We start from the raw sequence: 16,440 nt of genomic DNA on the forward strand, positions 1-16,440 counted from the left end.
GGAGATGAAGCAGTATTTTTGAAAATATTTAAACAAAGATGTATTGATATCGATATGCAGTTATGGTCCGATGATATTAGTGAATCACGGAAACTGGATACTTATGCTTCATTTAAAAAAGAACTTATTTTAGAGCCATATTTACTTTGTATAAAACAACCTGTTTTCAGATTAGCTCTTTGTAAATTTAGAACCTCTGCACATACTTTAAGGGTTGAAACTGGCCGTTGGAATAATGTTCCGAGAGCTGAGAGACTGTGCGAAATATGCGGTCTGAATGTTGTTGAAGATGAATATCATTTTCTCCTTGTTTGCCCAATGTATAGAGACCTGCGCTGTAAATTTATTGATCCCTATTATTATAATCCACCGCTTTTATACAAATTTAAGATACTTCTGTCTTCCATAAATACCACAACTTTAAGAAAACTAGGAAACTACATTTTTTCTGCCACTCAGCTTCGTGATGATGTTTTAAATAATCAAAGATTCAACTTGTAAACCTTGTTTGCTTATCATATGGACTGTAAAACTACTTTGTCAATTGCTAGCGATCCGTATCTTATGTACTGCTCTTGTTTTTGTACTTTTTGGCCGGAGGCCAGTAGTACTGAAATAAATCTATCTATCTATCTATCTATCTACCTCTATTTATTTGACCACCCTATCATGACAAACTATTATGAGCAATTTCTTTTAGATAACATAAATGGTGGTTCAGAATATATCAAAGTTGGGATTCAGGAAAGTTGCCTTTACATGTTTTAATCCTCCAAGATGGTAAGCATTTCACTATGAACTGTCAAAAAAAGTTGAACTTTCTGATAATTCCACACTAAAATTATTTTGGCTTTGATGATTTCCCAATTAATTCAATTATTTAAAATCATATTAATTATTTTTTTCTGGGTGAATTGATAGGGTTTATACAGTACAAGAATTACATACAATGTAAGTCAAATTTTGACCAAAAATGACAAAAAAATTCCTTAAAAATACACATTTGCATATTTCATCATAATTTGAACAAATCTAAATTGGGTTATTCCTAGGGACCTGTATACCAAATAACAAAGCTGTCTGACCACCGGTTATGAAGAAGAAGATTTTTTACCAAAAACACCTTTTTTGGCATTAATTTGCCTATTTTCAACGATATCAAAAAATAAAAAAAAAACAGTTTCTCAAAATCCTATTTTTCATCTACACAACAAATATCAAATCAGTAAATACTGCAGTTCTCAAGATATTTGAGTGGACGGACGCCTCACAAACGGACATACATACATACATACATACATACATACATACATACATACATACAAACTGACGATGGACGCCGGACGGATACCCATCCCAATAGCTTCTATAGACTATAGTCTATAGTAGCTAAAAAGAAAGGTGACACTGTGTGCACTGCATGTGATGCAAAGGTTTCGTCTATTGTAGGGCTTGAGGACTGACAGGAGGAGCTATGGCAGAGCTTATGTTTGGGGGCCAATTTTGGCAGTTTTGCCGCCATAAAACAGTGTTGAAAATCAGAATAGCATATCAACAATATGTAAGTTTGGTACTGTACCGGTAATCTTTGTTTTTAGATATTATGAAAATTACATCACTGCAACAGTACAAACATAAGGACATAGAATTTTGAAATCTTATCTGTTGAGAATACACAATAAAAGTCTTTCACCTCTGGTGAGGAAAGATTTTGCAAAAATGTTCCCAAGATGAAGTTTGCTGTTTGTTGTACATGTGAGCATGATGTGGAAATCTTGTATGGGTGATGTCAGGGAAAGAAGCTGCCTCATCATACAAAATATTACAAATGTTAAAAAGATTTTGAGGATGATAATATTATCAGTGTTGCAGCCAGGAATTGTAAACAGGGGACACGGTGTCCCACTTCCATTTATTTTTGGGGATGTTTTGCACATTTTAGGGACAACATGCATCAGTTGTCAATCAAATATTGCATTATTTTATTATGAATTAGTTTCACAAAAAACAAAAATTCAAGCTACCAGGACCGTGTCGCTATGCCTTAATTTCAGGCAATTTTACAGTAAACCGTGTATCCGCCTCCAATCAGAGCTCAGTCAGATTGCAACCAAGTGTAGCATTTTAGTTAATTTTAATCACTGCTTTGAAAGTACATGTATGTTAATATAAGCCTCAAAATAATCATGCAAAACAAAGGCCATCATCAGTAACAGATATTTACTACTTGCAGACTACACCCATAGAACACATTTGACTAATGAGTGCGTTCACGGTGACCCACAGTGCGTGAGCATGTGGGACAATGGGTTCTGTTTTGGAGACACTGTCGCAAGGGTATGTCCTGGCTGCAATAGTGTATTATGTATGTCAACTTCTTGAATGTGTAAACATAAGTGAGATTGCCTTAGTTTTACCAATGATTAGTGTCAAGTATGGATGAAGAATTAATTTTTTTTCAATATTGAAATCTAAATTCTGAGACTCTTGGTGATGCCTAGCTACAAACACTTACATGTAGGCCAAAGTAATTATTCTTTAAGTAAATTCTTTGTTTTGCGTCCTCACCCGCTTAGGTTTTTAAGGTTTTCATGAAAAACACACACAGTGTATTTGAATAGGAAATTTTAGGACATAACCGCTTAGCTTTTCTGAACTAAAATTTTGTTACAATTTTTTATTCGCTGCAATCAAATTACATTGTGTTAATTTTCTTGTGTGTGTTTTTCAGCCGCCTAGACGCGTACCTTTTCCCATTTTGAGTGGACGCAAAACAAAGAATTTAATTACTTTGGCCTTATGAAGAAACTCATCAAATTACAATGCATACATCGTAATATTTCACTTTTGTAGAGCTAAGCACATTAGAAAAAGGTTAAAAGTGGCTCTGATCCCAAACTACTTAATCTTTCATGTAAACCTATATAGAATAACATAATAAAGAAACTGCAAGTACTATGACTCAGCTCTGTAATTTTTTGTAGATCATTATTAAATTGGTATTTATCAAATTTCATGTGGCAGTCTAAAAACTAAGGCAGTGAGTGTACAGTATGAATTGACTAAATTAACTGTGGCAGTGAATGTACAGTATGAATTGACTAAATTAACTGTGGCAGTGAGTGTACAGTATGAATTGACTAAATTAACTGTGGCAGTGAGTGTACAGTATGAATTGACTAAATTAACTGTGGCAGTGAGTGTACAGTATGAATTGACTAAATTAACTGTGGCAGTGAGTGTACTGTATGAATTGACTAAATTAACTGGGGCAGTGAGTGTACAGTATGAATTGACTAAATTAACTGTGGCAGTGAGTGTACAGTATGAATTGACTAAATTAACTGTGGCAGTGAGTGTACAGTATGAATTGACTAAATTAACTGTGGCAGTGAGTGTACAGTATGAATTGACTAAATTAAACTGTGGCAGTGAGTGTACAGTATGAATTGACTAAATTAACTCTGGCAGTGAGTGTACAGTATGAATTGACTAAATTAACTGTGGCAGTGAGTGTACAGTATGAATTGACTAAATTAACTGTGGCAGTGAGTGTACAGTATGAATTGACTAAATTAACTGTGGCAGTGTGTGTACAGTATGAATTGACTAAATTAACTGTGGCAGTGAGTGTACAGTATGAATTGACTAAATTAACTGTGGCAGTGAGTGTACAGTATGAATTGACTAAATTAACTGTGGCAGTGAGTGTACAGTATGAATTGACTAAATTAACTGTGGCAGTGAGTGTACAGTATGAATTGACTAAATTAACTCTGGCAGTGAGTGTACAGTATGAATTGACTAAATAACCGTGGCAGTGAGTGTACAGTATGAATTGACTAAATTAACTGTGGCAGTGAGTGTACAGTATGAATTGACTAAATTACTGTGGCAGTGAGTGTACAGTATGAATTGACTAAATTAACTGTGGCAGTGAGTGTACAGTATGAATTGACTAAATTAACTGTGGCAGTGAGTGTACAGTATGAATTGACTAAATTAACTGTGGCAGTGAGTGTACAGAATGAATTGACTAAATTAACTGTGGCAGTGAGTGTACAGTATGAATTGACTAAATTAACTGTGGCAGTGAGTGTACAGTATGAATTGACTAAATTAAACTGTGGCAGTGAGTGTACAGTATGAATTGACTAAATTAACTCTGGCAGTGAGTGTACAGTATGAATTGACTAAATTAACTGTGGCAGTGTGTGTACAGTATGAATTGACTAAATTAACTGTGGCAGTGAGTGTACAGTATGAATTGACTAAATTAACTGTGGCAGTGAGTGTACAGTATGAATTGACTAAATTAACTGTGGCAGTGAGTGTACAGTATGAATTGACTAAATTAACTGTGGCAGTGAGTGTACAGTATGAATTGACTAAATTAACTGTGGCAGTGAGTGTACAGTATGAATTGACTAAATTAACTGTGGCAGTGTGTGTACAGTATGAATTGACTAAATTAACTGTGGCAGTGAGTGTACAGTATGAATTGACTAAATTAACTGTGGCAGTGAGTGTACAGTATGAATTTACTAAATTACAGTTAAGGCCATTATTCTTCGGTGGGGCAAGTTGGTAATTACCTACCAATTTAGCTAGGGATATTGCAATATACCAAGGGAACTTCCTAAGCCAAACTCTGTTTTCCTATCTGGAGCGGCACCATGAAATCTAAACAAACACAGCGGGTAACAAATTTTACAGCCACCAATGGTGATCTGATACCGGGATGAACCATAATGTACTCCACTGTCCGCTTTATGTTTCAGTAATTTAGCTGGTCAGAGGGAACTTTGGTAGTGATTTTGTATGTGTGGCTCAGTTCATTGTGTAGTATGTTGAACACTGTTCTGATTGCCGGCTGGTTTTTTACAGTACAAGTATTCTAAAAAAAGTATTTTGTCAATATTTTACTGGCTGCTAATGCTATCAAAGGGTTTTTTCACCCACAAAAAATTAAGCAACTAGTTGTGCAGGTCATGTCAAACTTTTTGATTGTGTTCTTCCAGGATGTTTTGGGCAATGGTACTGAGAATGAGATGGGCGATGACATGCTGAAGTGCCGTCTGTGGTGCATTTATTCTCTGAGCGATATTTACCGTAGTTTCAGCTTCATGTAGCTTTGTACAATTTTGTCATCTTGTCTCGAATTTCGATGGAGCTTTCAAGACAGACAGACTGTAAAGTTGACTTTTTATGAGTCGCTGATTGCTTTTGAATTAGACTCCTGTGAACCACACAGTAAAGACCGGCTTTTGAAAGATCAATGTACATGGGGTGATCTCAAACTTTTGTACAAAATACCATGTTTTGTAATGATGTTACTTCATGCAGCTTTTTCAAACCTAGTTATGTGTAATATTTATCAAAAAGAAGACAAGGCACGATACGATCTCTTAAGATCGTGTTTTATTCCTTTTAGTTTCCATTCCCTTTGAACGAACCTACATGAAAATGGTTCATCCCAGTTATCAGATCACCATGCTGGCTGTAAAATCTCATTACCCGCTGTGTTTGTTTAGATCTCATCTTGCCGCTCCAGATAGGAAACAGAGTTTGGCTTAGGAAGTTCCTTGGTATATTGCAATATCCCTAGCTAAATTGGTAGGTAATTACCAACTTGCCCCACCGAAGATAATGGCACTGACTGTAACTGTGGCAGTGAGTGTACAGTATGAATTGACTAAATTAACTGTGGCAGTGAGTGTACAGTATGAATTGACTAAATTAACTGTGGCAGTGAGTGTACAGTATGAATTGACTAAATTAACTGTGGCAGTGAGTGTACAGTATGAATTGACTAAATTAACTGTGGCAGTGAGTGTACAGTATGAATTGACTAAATTAACTGTGGCAGTGAGTGTACAGTATGAATTGACTAAATTAACTGTGGCAGTGAGTGTACTGTATGAAATGACTAAATTTGCTGAAGCAGTTCAAGCACTGACTTTCTCTTTCAGAGTCTTGGAGCTAAATTCAGCAAGGGAGGCATCATGGGCCAGTGGCTAGAGCAGTGGACTCACGATCAAAGGATGGTGAGTTCGAGCCCCGGCATGGCTATGGTGTTGTGTCCTTGAGCAAGGCACTTTATTCCTCATTGCTTCTCCCCACCCAGGAGTGATGGGTACCTGGTAGGACAGTGGTTGTAATGTGTGCGTTTAGCTCTGCTGCGCTTATTGGCTGCACATGTGAGCTGTTGTTTGCTCCCCAGGGAGTTGAGTGGTATCATATTATGTCCAGTGACCAGGGGTAATAATAATTGTAAAGCGCCTTGATCACATGAACTTGTGGATATGAGCGCTATATAAGAACCCATTATTATCATCAATATTATTATTATTATTATTATTATTATTATTATTATTATTAAGTGAACTTCATAAGTACATTCATTTTTGGTCAAAGATTTTTAACCAAAGAGTGGAATCCAGGATGAATAGATTTGTTGCAAATTGAAACATGTTTTACAGTATGCTTTACGACATTGTTCTCCAAAACATACAATAATCGTGTAGCATTACAATTTCAATAAATTGGTTAAATTGGTTAATTTCTTATAAGCCACTGCAGTAGCACTGAGCTAAATATGAATGGCATTCAGATTTTGAGCTGGTGATGAAAGTAGCGCCCTCAGTGATGATGATTTATATGTATCATCATAACTCCAAACATTGCCACAGAATGTATGCAGCCACCAAGTGAGTAACAGGTCCATCAAGTGAGTAACAAGTGCTTTGAGGCACCTACTGATGAAGGGTTTGATGAAAATAACTGAGAACATACCAGGGTGGATAAATCTTGACAAGTGAACCAGTAACCAAGCAAAGCTGATCACTTATGGTTGGTGTGAACAGTACAAAGATAGTGGTTGGACTTGTATTGCCTTGACTGTCAGTGTTGGAAATCACTTCACATTTTGTTATTCTCATCTGGCATTGAACTTCCAACGATAATAACCTTACTGTCAATGATGACCCTCCATTACTTCCTGTGTACATAAAAGACAAAACAAAATCTGATAAATACACTACATGAGCATGTTACCCAGAAACAAATACAAGCTACTACTGTACCAGCTAAAACTAGAAATAACACTAAATACTGATGTTCATATTTTGTACATAATAAACGGACACAGTTCATCTTCCATACTGGTAGAAAGATTTCACTTCCTACTTTATTTTGTCTTGCAAAGTATAGACGTGTATATTTTAATAAACTCACAATATAAAATCTTGGTGTTTCTAGGTCTGTGATTGCCGTCATATAAAAATCAAAGTGCATTTGACTATTTTAGAATACATTTTTTCAAAGGACAACTGAACTACTCACACAAAAATGCATTGTTCACTTTTAAAAATACAAACAGCTTAATGATGGTACAATTTTGATTGTTGTGATGTGGCTAGAATACAACCCACCTGTACTGTTCATTGCATTGTGATGTGACCAGAATACAACCCACCTGTACTGTTCATTGCATTGTGATGTGACCAGAATACAACCCACCTGTATTGTTCATTGCTTTGTGATATGACCAGAATACAACCCACCTGTATTGTTCATTGCATAATGATGTGACCAGAATACAACCTACCTGTACTGTTCATTGCATTGTGATGTGACCAGAATACAACCCACCTGTACTGTTCATTGCATTGCATTGTGATGTGACCAGAATACAACCCACCTGTACTGTTCATTGCATTGCATTGTGATGTGACCAGAATACAACCCACCTGTACTGTTCATTGCATTGCATTGTGATGTGACCAGAATACAACCCACCTGTACTGTTCATTGCATTGCATTGTGATGTGACCAGAATACAACCCACCTGTACTGTTCATTGCATTGTGATGTGACCAGAATACAACCCACCTGTACTGTTCATTGCATTGTGATGTGACCAGAATACAACCCACCTGTACTGCTTATTGCATTGTGATGTGATGTGACCAGAATACAACCCACCTGTACTGTTCATTGCATTGTGATGTGACCAGAATACAACCCACCTGTACTGCTTATTGCATTGTGATGTGACCAGAATATCACCCACCTGTACTGTTCATTGCATTGTGATGTGACCAGAATACAACCCACCTGTACTGCTTATTGCATTGTGATGTGACCAGAATACAACCCACCTGTACTGCTTATTGCATTGTGATGTGACCAGAATACAACCCACCTGTACTGTTCATTGCATTGCATTGTGATGTGACCAGAATACAACCCACCTGTACTGTTCATTGCATTGTGATGTGACCAGAATACAACCCACCTGTACTGCTTATTGCATTGTGATGTGACCAGAATACAACCCACCTGTACTGTTCATTGCATTGCATTGTGATGTGACCAGAATACAACCCACCTGTACTGTTCATTGCATTGTGATGTGACCAGAATACAACCCACCTGTACTGTTCATTGCATTGTGATGTGACCAGAATACAACCCACCTGTACTGCTTATTGCATTGTGATGTGACCAGAATACAACCCACCTGTACTGTTCATTGCATTGCATTGTGATGTGACCAGAATACAACCCACCTGTACTGTTCATTGCATTGCATTGTGATGTGACCAGAATACAACCCACCTGTACTGTTCATTGCATTGTGATGTGACCAGAATACAACCCACCTGTACTGTTCATTGCATTGTGATGTGACCAGAATGTAACCCACCTGTACTGTTCATTGCATTGTGATGTGACCAGAATACAACCCACCTGTACTGTTCATTGCATTGTGATGTGACCAGAATACAACCCACCTGTACTGTTCATTGCATTGTGATGTGACCAGAATACAACCCACCTGTACTGTTCATTGCATTGTGATGTGACCAGAATACAACCCACCTGTACTGTTCATTGCATTGTGATGTGACCAGAATGCCATGGAAGACTTCTCTCTCAACAGGATCTGTTGCAGTCGCTCTGCAAGGCCGCCTCTGATTCATGGGAAATAAAATCAGTTTAATACCTTCATGACATATGTGCAGTTCACACACTGGCCATTAAAACGCATCTACAACGGGTCTGTTCCAATACTGGCACAAAAAAATATGTGTAGACGCTCCGAAGTGCTTCTGAAACGTTTCAAATTTAGGACGCTTTAGCCGGCTAGACCTGAGCTGGTGTAGGGATTAACTCTATCCGCAACTCGCTGAGTGGACGGACTGAGCGGCTTCAGAGCTGTCTTAAACTCCATTACGTGACAGGTATTTGTAAAATATAAGAAATAACCAATATCAATTTCTTTCGTCATGGCTGCCTAATAGAACACTATATTCCATGGCAATAATTGGTTTGACGTTGAGATCAGTCTGCTTATCTCAGTCTGAGAAGACGAAAGTATACAGAGAATGCAGAAAGGAAAATACTGAAAGGGCTTTACAAAAGGCCTGAAACAGGATAGCTGATCAGTTCCAGCGCATGATAAAGGCATTGAAACTAAAGTACAAAGAAGTTGTTGACAGCAACAGGCAGTATGAAAGTATGTCAGCACTCATGTTAGCCATTTCGTAACAATGATGTATGCTTGGTCATATACACTTTTGAACTCGAGGGAGCGCATTAAGCCAGCTTTAACACCAAAACAAAGACTTAATTTTGTGAGTATGGACGCAAGCGGACTCAAACTATTAATCCCCTGTGTTTGCAAAATGGAAATAGTGTCACAGAAATGTTTCCAATTTTTTCCTGTCTGAACGTAGCATCATCATGCAGGATTATATGCTTATCTTACTGATTAAATGTATGAGATTAGGCCAGGCATGATAAATAAATTGTTCCTCAGAATTGCCAGTGTACTTTAGCCAATTCAGAGATAGGTTTTCTTGAAATTGCTGCAAATATATATTACCGCATTGCAATATTTAAAAGTGCTGTTGGGGATGGCGCCCTTAAGTCGCTTGAGTTTTGCACTTGTTGGACTTCAAACAAAACTTTTGCATTGAGTCTTGGCAGGGTGACATTGAACAAGTTCAACAGTGTTAGTATTTTTATGTAGTACAATGCATCGGGACTTTTAGAAGTAATATTCATGTTTCATGAAGGTTTGTGCATCATGAGTATTAATTCAAATACCAGCATTTGAAGTGATGGCCTCTAATTAGTTCTAAAACATTGCTTAGCATTAGTCCAGATGATACAATAGAGGATTTGTTCAACAAGTTATTGACATGTCATGAAAGATTGCATCAGTTTGGAAGAGAAGTGCTTTGAAAGCATATTTACGATAAAAAAAGCATGGTCACATGAATGTAATACTTCACAATAAATGAAAACAATATCATGCACAATGGCAACAGATTGTTATTATTATCAAAACAAGAAAACCTGAATAACCTGCACATAAAAAATCACTTTCTTAAAAATAGTAATCATTTACCTCACAAATTTCTTTGACTTTCTGGTGGAATCAGGTTGCACAAGTGAAGTTACTTGGGGTTTCTTGTCTGGTGTCTGCCACTGAACAGATTTCAACCAATCACTTCCTTTCTTTGGACTGCTATCACAGCATCCATTGGTGTTGCCTTTACCAGACGACACTGATGATTGATGTGAACTTGGCATAGAGATGTTCGGAGACATGTCTTCCTAGGTATGTATTACAGAAAAAGTAATTCTTAGTTTCTACATGATAGAATGACTTATTGTTGAAAAATCAGCATGACATGCATAGATTATTTTTTTATGGAACTGAAATATAATTCAAATTTCAAGAACAATTAAAGCTGCAAGCAGCGTTGGCGGGGCCCAAGCAGTTAACATGGTTTAAAGATCTTGCACTGATGATATTATGTACAAAATTTGAAATTGGAAAAGTCTTAGAATTTCAATTCAATCGGTGTGTCAGTTCTGGTGAGGAAGATTTTTAAAGATTAAATTAGGATTTTTGCAAAATTCAAAATGGCGGCCAAATCATATGACTGATCCAAATGCCTTTTGCAAGCTTGATAGAGATCACACTAAGGATAAGTTGAGTAAAATTTCAGCTCAATCGGTGTGTTTGTTCTGGAGAAAAAGATTTTTAACAATTAAATTAGGATTTTTGCAAAATCCAATATGGCGGTCAAATCACGTGACCGATCCAAATGTCCTTCGCAAATTTGAAAGAGATAGCTCTAGGGATGACATGAGTAAGCTTTCAGTTCAATCGGTGTATTGATTCTGGAGAAAAAGATTTTTAAGATTAAATTGGTATTTTTCGAAAATCCAATATGGTGGCCAAAGTCACGTGACTGCATGCAATTTAATTTGCAAATTCTGAAGAAGAAGAAGAAGAGGAAGAGGAAGAAGAAGATTGAAGAAGAAGAATATTGAACTCCAGTAAAACCAATAGGGGCCCAAGCTGCAAGGCTTCGGCCCCTAAAATAAAAGAGCAATATCATATTACTTTTTATTTACAACTAAGAATTTAAATGAAGAATTCCAATTCTCAATTCTCTCATCATACTTAATATTACAGGTGCCATATTTGGCAACCATAATTTCATTTGGGATCCCATATTTCATACAGACACTCTAGGATATTTCTCAAATGCCCGGTACATCACCACTTACCTGTGGTTGGGATAAAAGACGATCTTTAACATCCTGGGAAGGAGAGCCATAAGTTGAGATATCTGAGTCAGATTCCTGGAAGATGTACAGAGAAGGCAAGATATGGACTGTAGTCATTTGAATATCATATTTATTCCATCAACCAGAGACATGTAATGTCCAAAATCTATTGGTTAAAGCACATAAGAGTGACAAGACTTCTCAAATCAATGACCAGACATCTGAGATAACTGATGATTTGATTTCTCTGTACAATTTGCCACTGCCAGTAAACTACACAACTCATGCACATTTTTCAAACTTCAGCATAATTTTGGCACAAGCAGTGAATATGTTAAACCTCAGTGTGGAGTGTAAAAGGCCCCCTACCTAATTGGAAATTCATGACGGCCCTTGAGTGAGTACTAGTAAAAGGTCTGAGTAGTTAGCTCCATGAAAATCACCCAAAATGAGTCTCAAGCAAATCTTACTGAGATAATAACAACTCCCATACTCCAATAAACACACTGAACACAAAATGATAAACCAGATATATGTAAACATTTTTTTGACATGGCAAAGATTTTGAAGGAAAATCAAATTCAGGACAGTCAGGTGCTCCCCTAAAAACGGTTGTTACTCATTTTAACTGCTGTCAGTCACTGAGGAATGGCGGAGAGGTGTAAATGCACAAACATTTATACACAAGATCGATTACAAAAAGTAAACAAAGCGCATATCTGCTGAGATAGCTCAGCCCATGTGTTAGCATGGAGGTAACGTCATAACTTCGAAAGTCGTCTGTAGTAGTACTACCTAGCCTTAACCTGCAAAGGCATTTGCATTTTTGTTTCAGGTTCGGATGATGTACCAGTAGCAGTGAATTTTCACATTTATTTGTGCAGCACACTCATCAACATGGTGAGTGGGGTAATACCGTAGTTCGACCAGGAAGCGCAGTGCTCAGAACACGATTGAAATCAACATATGGTGGTTCTCTTTCTTGAAAAATTGGTGGCCCTGAAAAGGGCTATTTGGTTTGTGTGTGCATTTGGATTACACAAGCTACCATAAATGTCATCTACACCCAGCGATTGCTGCTGTATGGCTGGTTAGGCAGGTTTGCGTACAGAGACCACACTTGTTCCAACACTGCAGTGACGCAAGTTGTCTCAGATTTTTTTGAACAAGTATAGAACAACTATATAGTACATTTCTCCACGCTCCTCTTCTATCAAACAGTGTCCAATACTTCCTATAAATGCATTTCCTGACAACGGCATTTAGGACGCTCAGCCTCCGACCCTCTCCAAGCCACTCTTGCCAGGATGTTGTGATGCAAGGTTGACACAGACAGTACTCACATTCAATGGAATTATAGTCCCTTGGGACCATTACATCTGCTGTCATGATGCCACTGTCGTTCAGGAGACTGTTGCCAATGGTGTTGTCATGTCAATTGCCTTCAAACTCTTCTTGAAGCTCCCATCCACAATGAGTGAACAAACCACGAATAATGTTTTCTTGTTCAGGAGTTACTTTAGGTGCATCAAGCGAGACATGTTGAACACACAAGTTCAGAGACACTATTTAGTTGTGATCATGATAAAATATGTTAGCAGTAGAAATGCTAGCCATACAGGCAACATAATGTACTGGTATGTATAATTATAGACCCTAAGGAATAGTTAGACAACGTCTACTTTACCAATTCACAAAGTTGAGAAAGCCAGATTACCCAACAAGCCAAAAAACAAAGAAACAAGGGGTAACAGTCCCCTTTGTTCCTGTACAGGTAACTCTGCAAAAATCCTTTGTGACGTCATAGACAGCAGAAGCAAGACTATTGTCAATGGTGATGTTCGGCTACGTGAAACTGTACAGACATTTCTAGTTTTCATTTTTGTGTCCCACTGAAACGTTCATCCAATCATACCACCATTTTCACATTGATATCTTCTCCAAAACAAGTGAAATTATCTCATCTTGTATGCCTGGTTGTTCTATGCCTGGTTGGACAAGAGTAATCAACTTCCAAAGCAAAACTTCCAGATTTGGAATTTTAGTGTAATGTTCTGGACGATGATTTTCTAATAGCTACTACTTGTTTGAAATTTCTTATCTTTCCGATGACAGGTTTTTCAATGGTATTTACTAAAATTCAAATTGTGACCCAAATGACATTTCCAATTATAGCAAACATTGGCACTGGAGGCTCACAATAGTTGGTGTGAATTGTGCTGTTTCTACCAGTCCTGTTTGGTCCAAGATACCGGTATTTGTTGGTTTATTCTGCAGGTTCTCTACACATTCTCAAAGTCCTCATTCGCCTAAATACTATCATGACTAGCCATTACACTTTTGATTTGTCTTGTACAAAGACTTTTTCAGACATTTTTGCCACTCCAAAAGACGAAAATACAAAATATGGACAGCAACTGTGATTCCATTGCTGTAACAGGAAGACAAAAAAAGACGGAACAGGTAGATGTATTATCTCCTCCCTTCAGCCTGGGCTTATTCTGGTTCAAAATGGGTCCAAATTCATCATAAGAGCTGTAAAAGGTGAACATTTTCAATAAATGCCGCACTACAAAGAAAAGTGTGATCTCATCAAGATTCTAGGTTCTAGAAGGTCCCATGCTATCCTAGATTTGCATATTGCTATATAGTGAGATGGCCAGGTAAAACGACACAAATTGGCAAATTCATGAGCAATATTTTAAAATCGAGATACCTTTATTTTTTTTGCGGGTGCAAAAAAGAAGTTGCTATTGTTGTAACATATTTGGGTTGCATTTTACAAGTCACATTAGAACGGTAAAGGTTAGATATATGTGGTAAACTAAATGCCTTTGTGAGAATGCAAGTGTCATTTTTGAAGGTTACATTTCGGTAACAAACTATTGTCTTTGTGAGCATTGTTTTTGAACATCACATTTCCATAATATGCAATCACAATTGTATTTGTCCTTCTAAAAGTCTCTGCCAATGTGAAGGTCAAAATTTACATAATGAAAATAATGTCTTTATAAACTGGTCTTTCAACCCTCTCATTAGTCTATTGTCATGGTAGTTTTGATGACATTTGGTCAGCAGCTTTTCATCATGGTGAGTTGTGCAGTCGGCATTCCGTCATATCTAACCATTGAAACAATCAAGCAACGAAAACTTTAACTCCCCTAATAGGGGAGTTTGTGGCAAAACGAATCGTGGCAATATTGATTTTGCTGCCCCTTCAGAGAGAGAGAGGTATTAATCAAGCTACTGATGGAGAAAGACAACTGAAAAGGTTTTTTGACAACACCATCCTCCATCCAAAATTTGGTTTCATGTCTGAGTGATCATAGTAGGGTGTGTAATGCCAAAGTGCGCCAAGACAAACATGATAGGTCATGCTGGACGCCTGCAGTTCAAGCATAACACCACCATCTGTGAATCACACCCTTTCTCCTGGTATTCATCTTCTTTTCTGTCAAATGGTAAATTCTTAGCAAATTACAGGTACGGTAAATCTGATTGCTTAACAGTATTAGTTTTAAATGATTTATTCCATTTCAATTTGAGAAAAAGGAGAGACAGAAAGAGAGTGCAACGAGGATGTACACTTATTAATAGTTGTTTCCTTCAATAATGTGAACATGTAAATGTCGTGCTTTAATATTATATATTTTTTTGTTATGGAATGCTGCATATGATCACATTAAGTGATGTATGAGAACAACAGTATGAGACCATCTGTGGATGTGCCAATATGGGTGTTGTCAACAAAGACTACAGGAAGACATGTAAGTATATACTACCGGTATGCGGCCCAATTGAAATAAAAGGCAAATTAGCTTTGATGCTACAACTTATTTCACCACTGATCTCATCCTTATACCTTCTCAAATAACTTCCTTTCTGGGCAGGAAATTGCCTGATACAATAAAGTTGGGGAAATAGAGGTGATGTTGAATGCACACCACACGACACGGAAAAATGCAAAACAGAGTGAAAAGGTATTTTTTGGTGATAGGTAGGTTAGGCCAAAAAAAAAAGTTTCTGGTCAGGTCTTTCTTTAAAAAATGGTGCGGTGACGCGCATTTTATTATTTTTTTATTTATTTTTTTTTTTTTGCCTCAAGGGAGGGAGGAGGGTCAGTTTTATAGTTTTATCAATATAGTCACATATATACTGTTCATGCAGTCACTGATCATTCCCCCCAAAGAATTTTGTCTTTCTCTTCAGCCATTTTGGTTTGGTGTCTGCCACGGCTGCCGGCCACAAACAGAAAAAATAGCGTCAATGACACTGTAGCTCCCATCCTGGACTATTTAGTGTTTGTTCTCTGGTCAGATATTTGAACATGTGTGAAAGGGATAAAGTGCATGAAGTGAAAATACTTAAATGAAATGTACTGGAGACAGTGAAATATGTTTAATGTAATTATTCAGAATATAAAATGGAAAAAATACAGAATTAGATATATCGAATACTGTGATGCAACCATTAACTCAACAAGTCATTTACAATGACATAGTCCCCACTTGTAATAGGAGTATTAGTCTTGATGAGGCAGGAAAATGTGGTCATTAAGAAGTATCACTGGAGTGTATATGTTGAGATCTATGGGCACATAGGTCTATGTCGTTGTTCCCAATTTGAAACATATGAGGCATGTCTAAGTTATGGTTCTAAATCGGGAAAAAAGATCAGACCTCTAGCAGTATTGGCCAGCCAAGAAATACATATGCGCATTATATATGAGGTACAAGATGTGACATCTTAAGGTCTAATATCCTATCAAAATTGGAGGGTATAGAACTTGTGGTTACTGAAATATGCATATATATGTATAATCAAGGTCAAAGGTCATCGAGGTCA

The 16,440-nt window shown here is 37.2% G+C and overlaps 1 protein-coding gene across 6 annotated transcripts in view; it reads right to left on the minus strand.

Annotated features, from left to right (window-relative positions):
* Positions 1–16,440, minus strand: part of LOC139148481 (DNA repair-scaffolding protein-like) — a 60,211-nt gene that overhangs the window by 29,189 nt on the left and 14,582 nt on the right. For 3 of the 6 annotated variants that reach the window (XM_070719949.1, XM_070719947.1, XM_070719948.1), the window contains exons 4-7: positions 11,596–11,670; positions 10,421–10,629; positions 8,887–8,978; positions 6,796–7,000 (exon numbers count right to left, since the gene is read on the minus strand). In XM_070719949.1, coding sequence (XP_070576050.1) covers positions 6,796–7,000; positions 8,887–8,978; positions 10,421–10,629; positions 11,596–11,670 — 581 coding nt within the window. Of the gene's footprint in view, positions 1–6,795; positions 7,001–7,433; positions 7,463–8,666; positions 8,697–8,886; positions 8,979–10,420; positions 10,630–11,595; positions 11,671–16,440 lie in introns of those variants that run through there. The other 3 variants (XM_070719950.1, XM_070719952.1, XM_070719951.1) reach the window with 3 other exon arrangements.

The sequence above is a fragment of the Ptychodera flava genome, chromosome 13, assembly GCF_041260155.1.
Source record: "Ptychodera flava strain L36383 chromosome 13, AS_Pfla_20210202, whole genome shotgun sequence".
NCBI lineage: Eukaryota > Metazoa > Hemichordata > Enteropneusta > Ptychoderidae > Ptychodera > Ptychodera flava.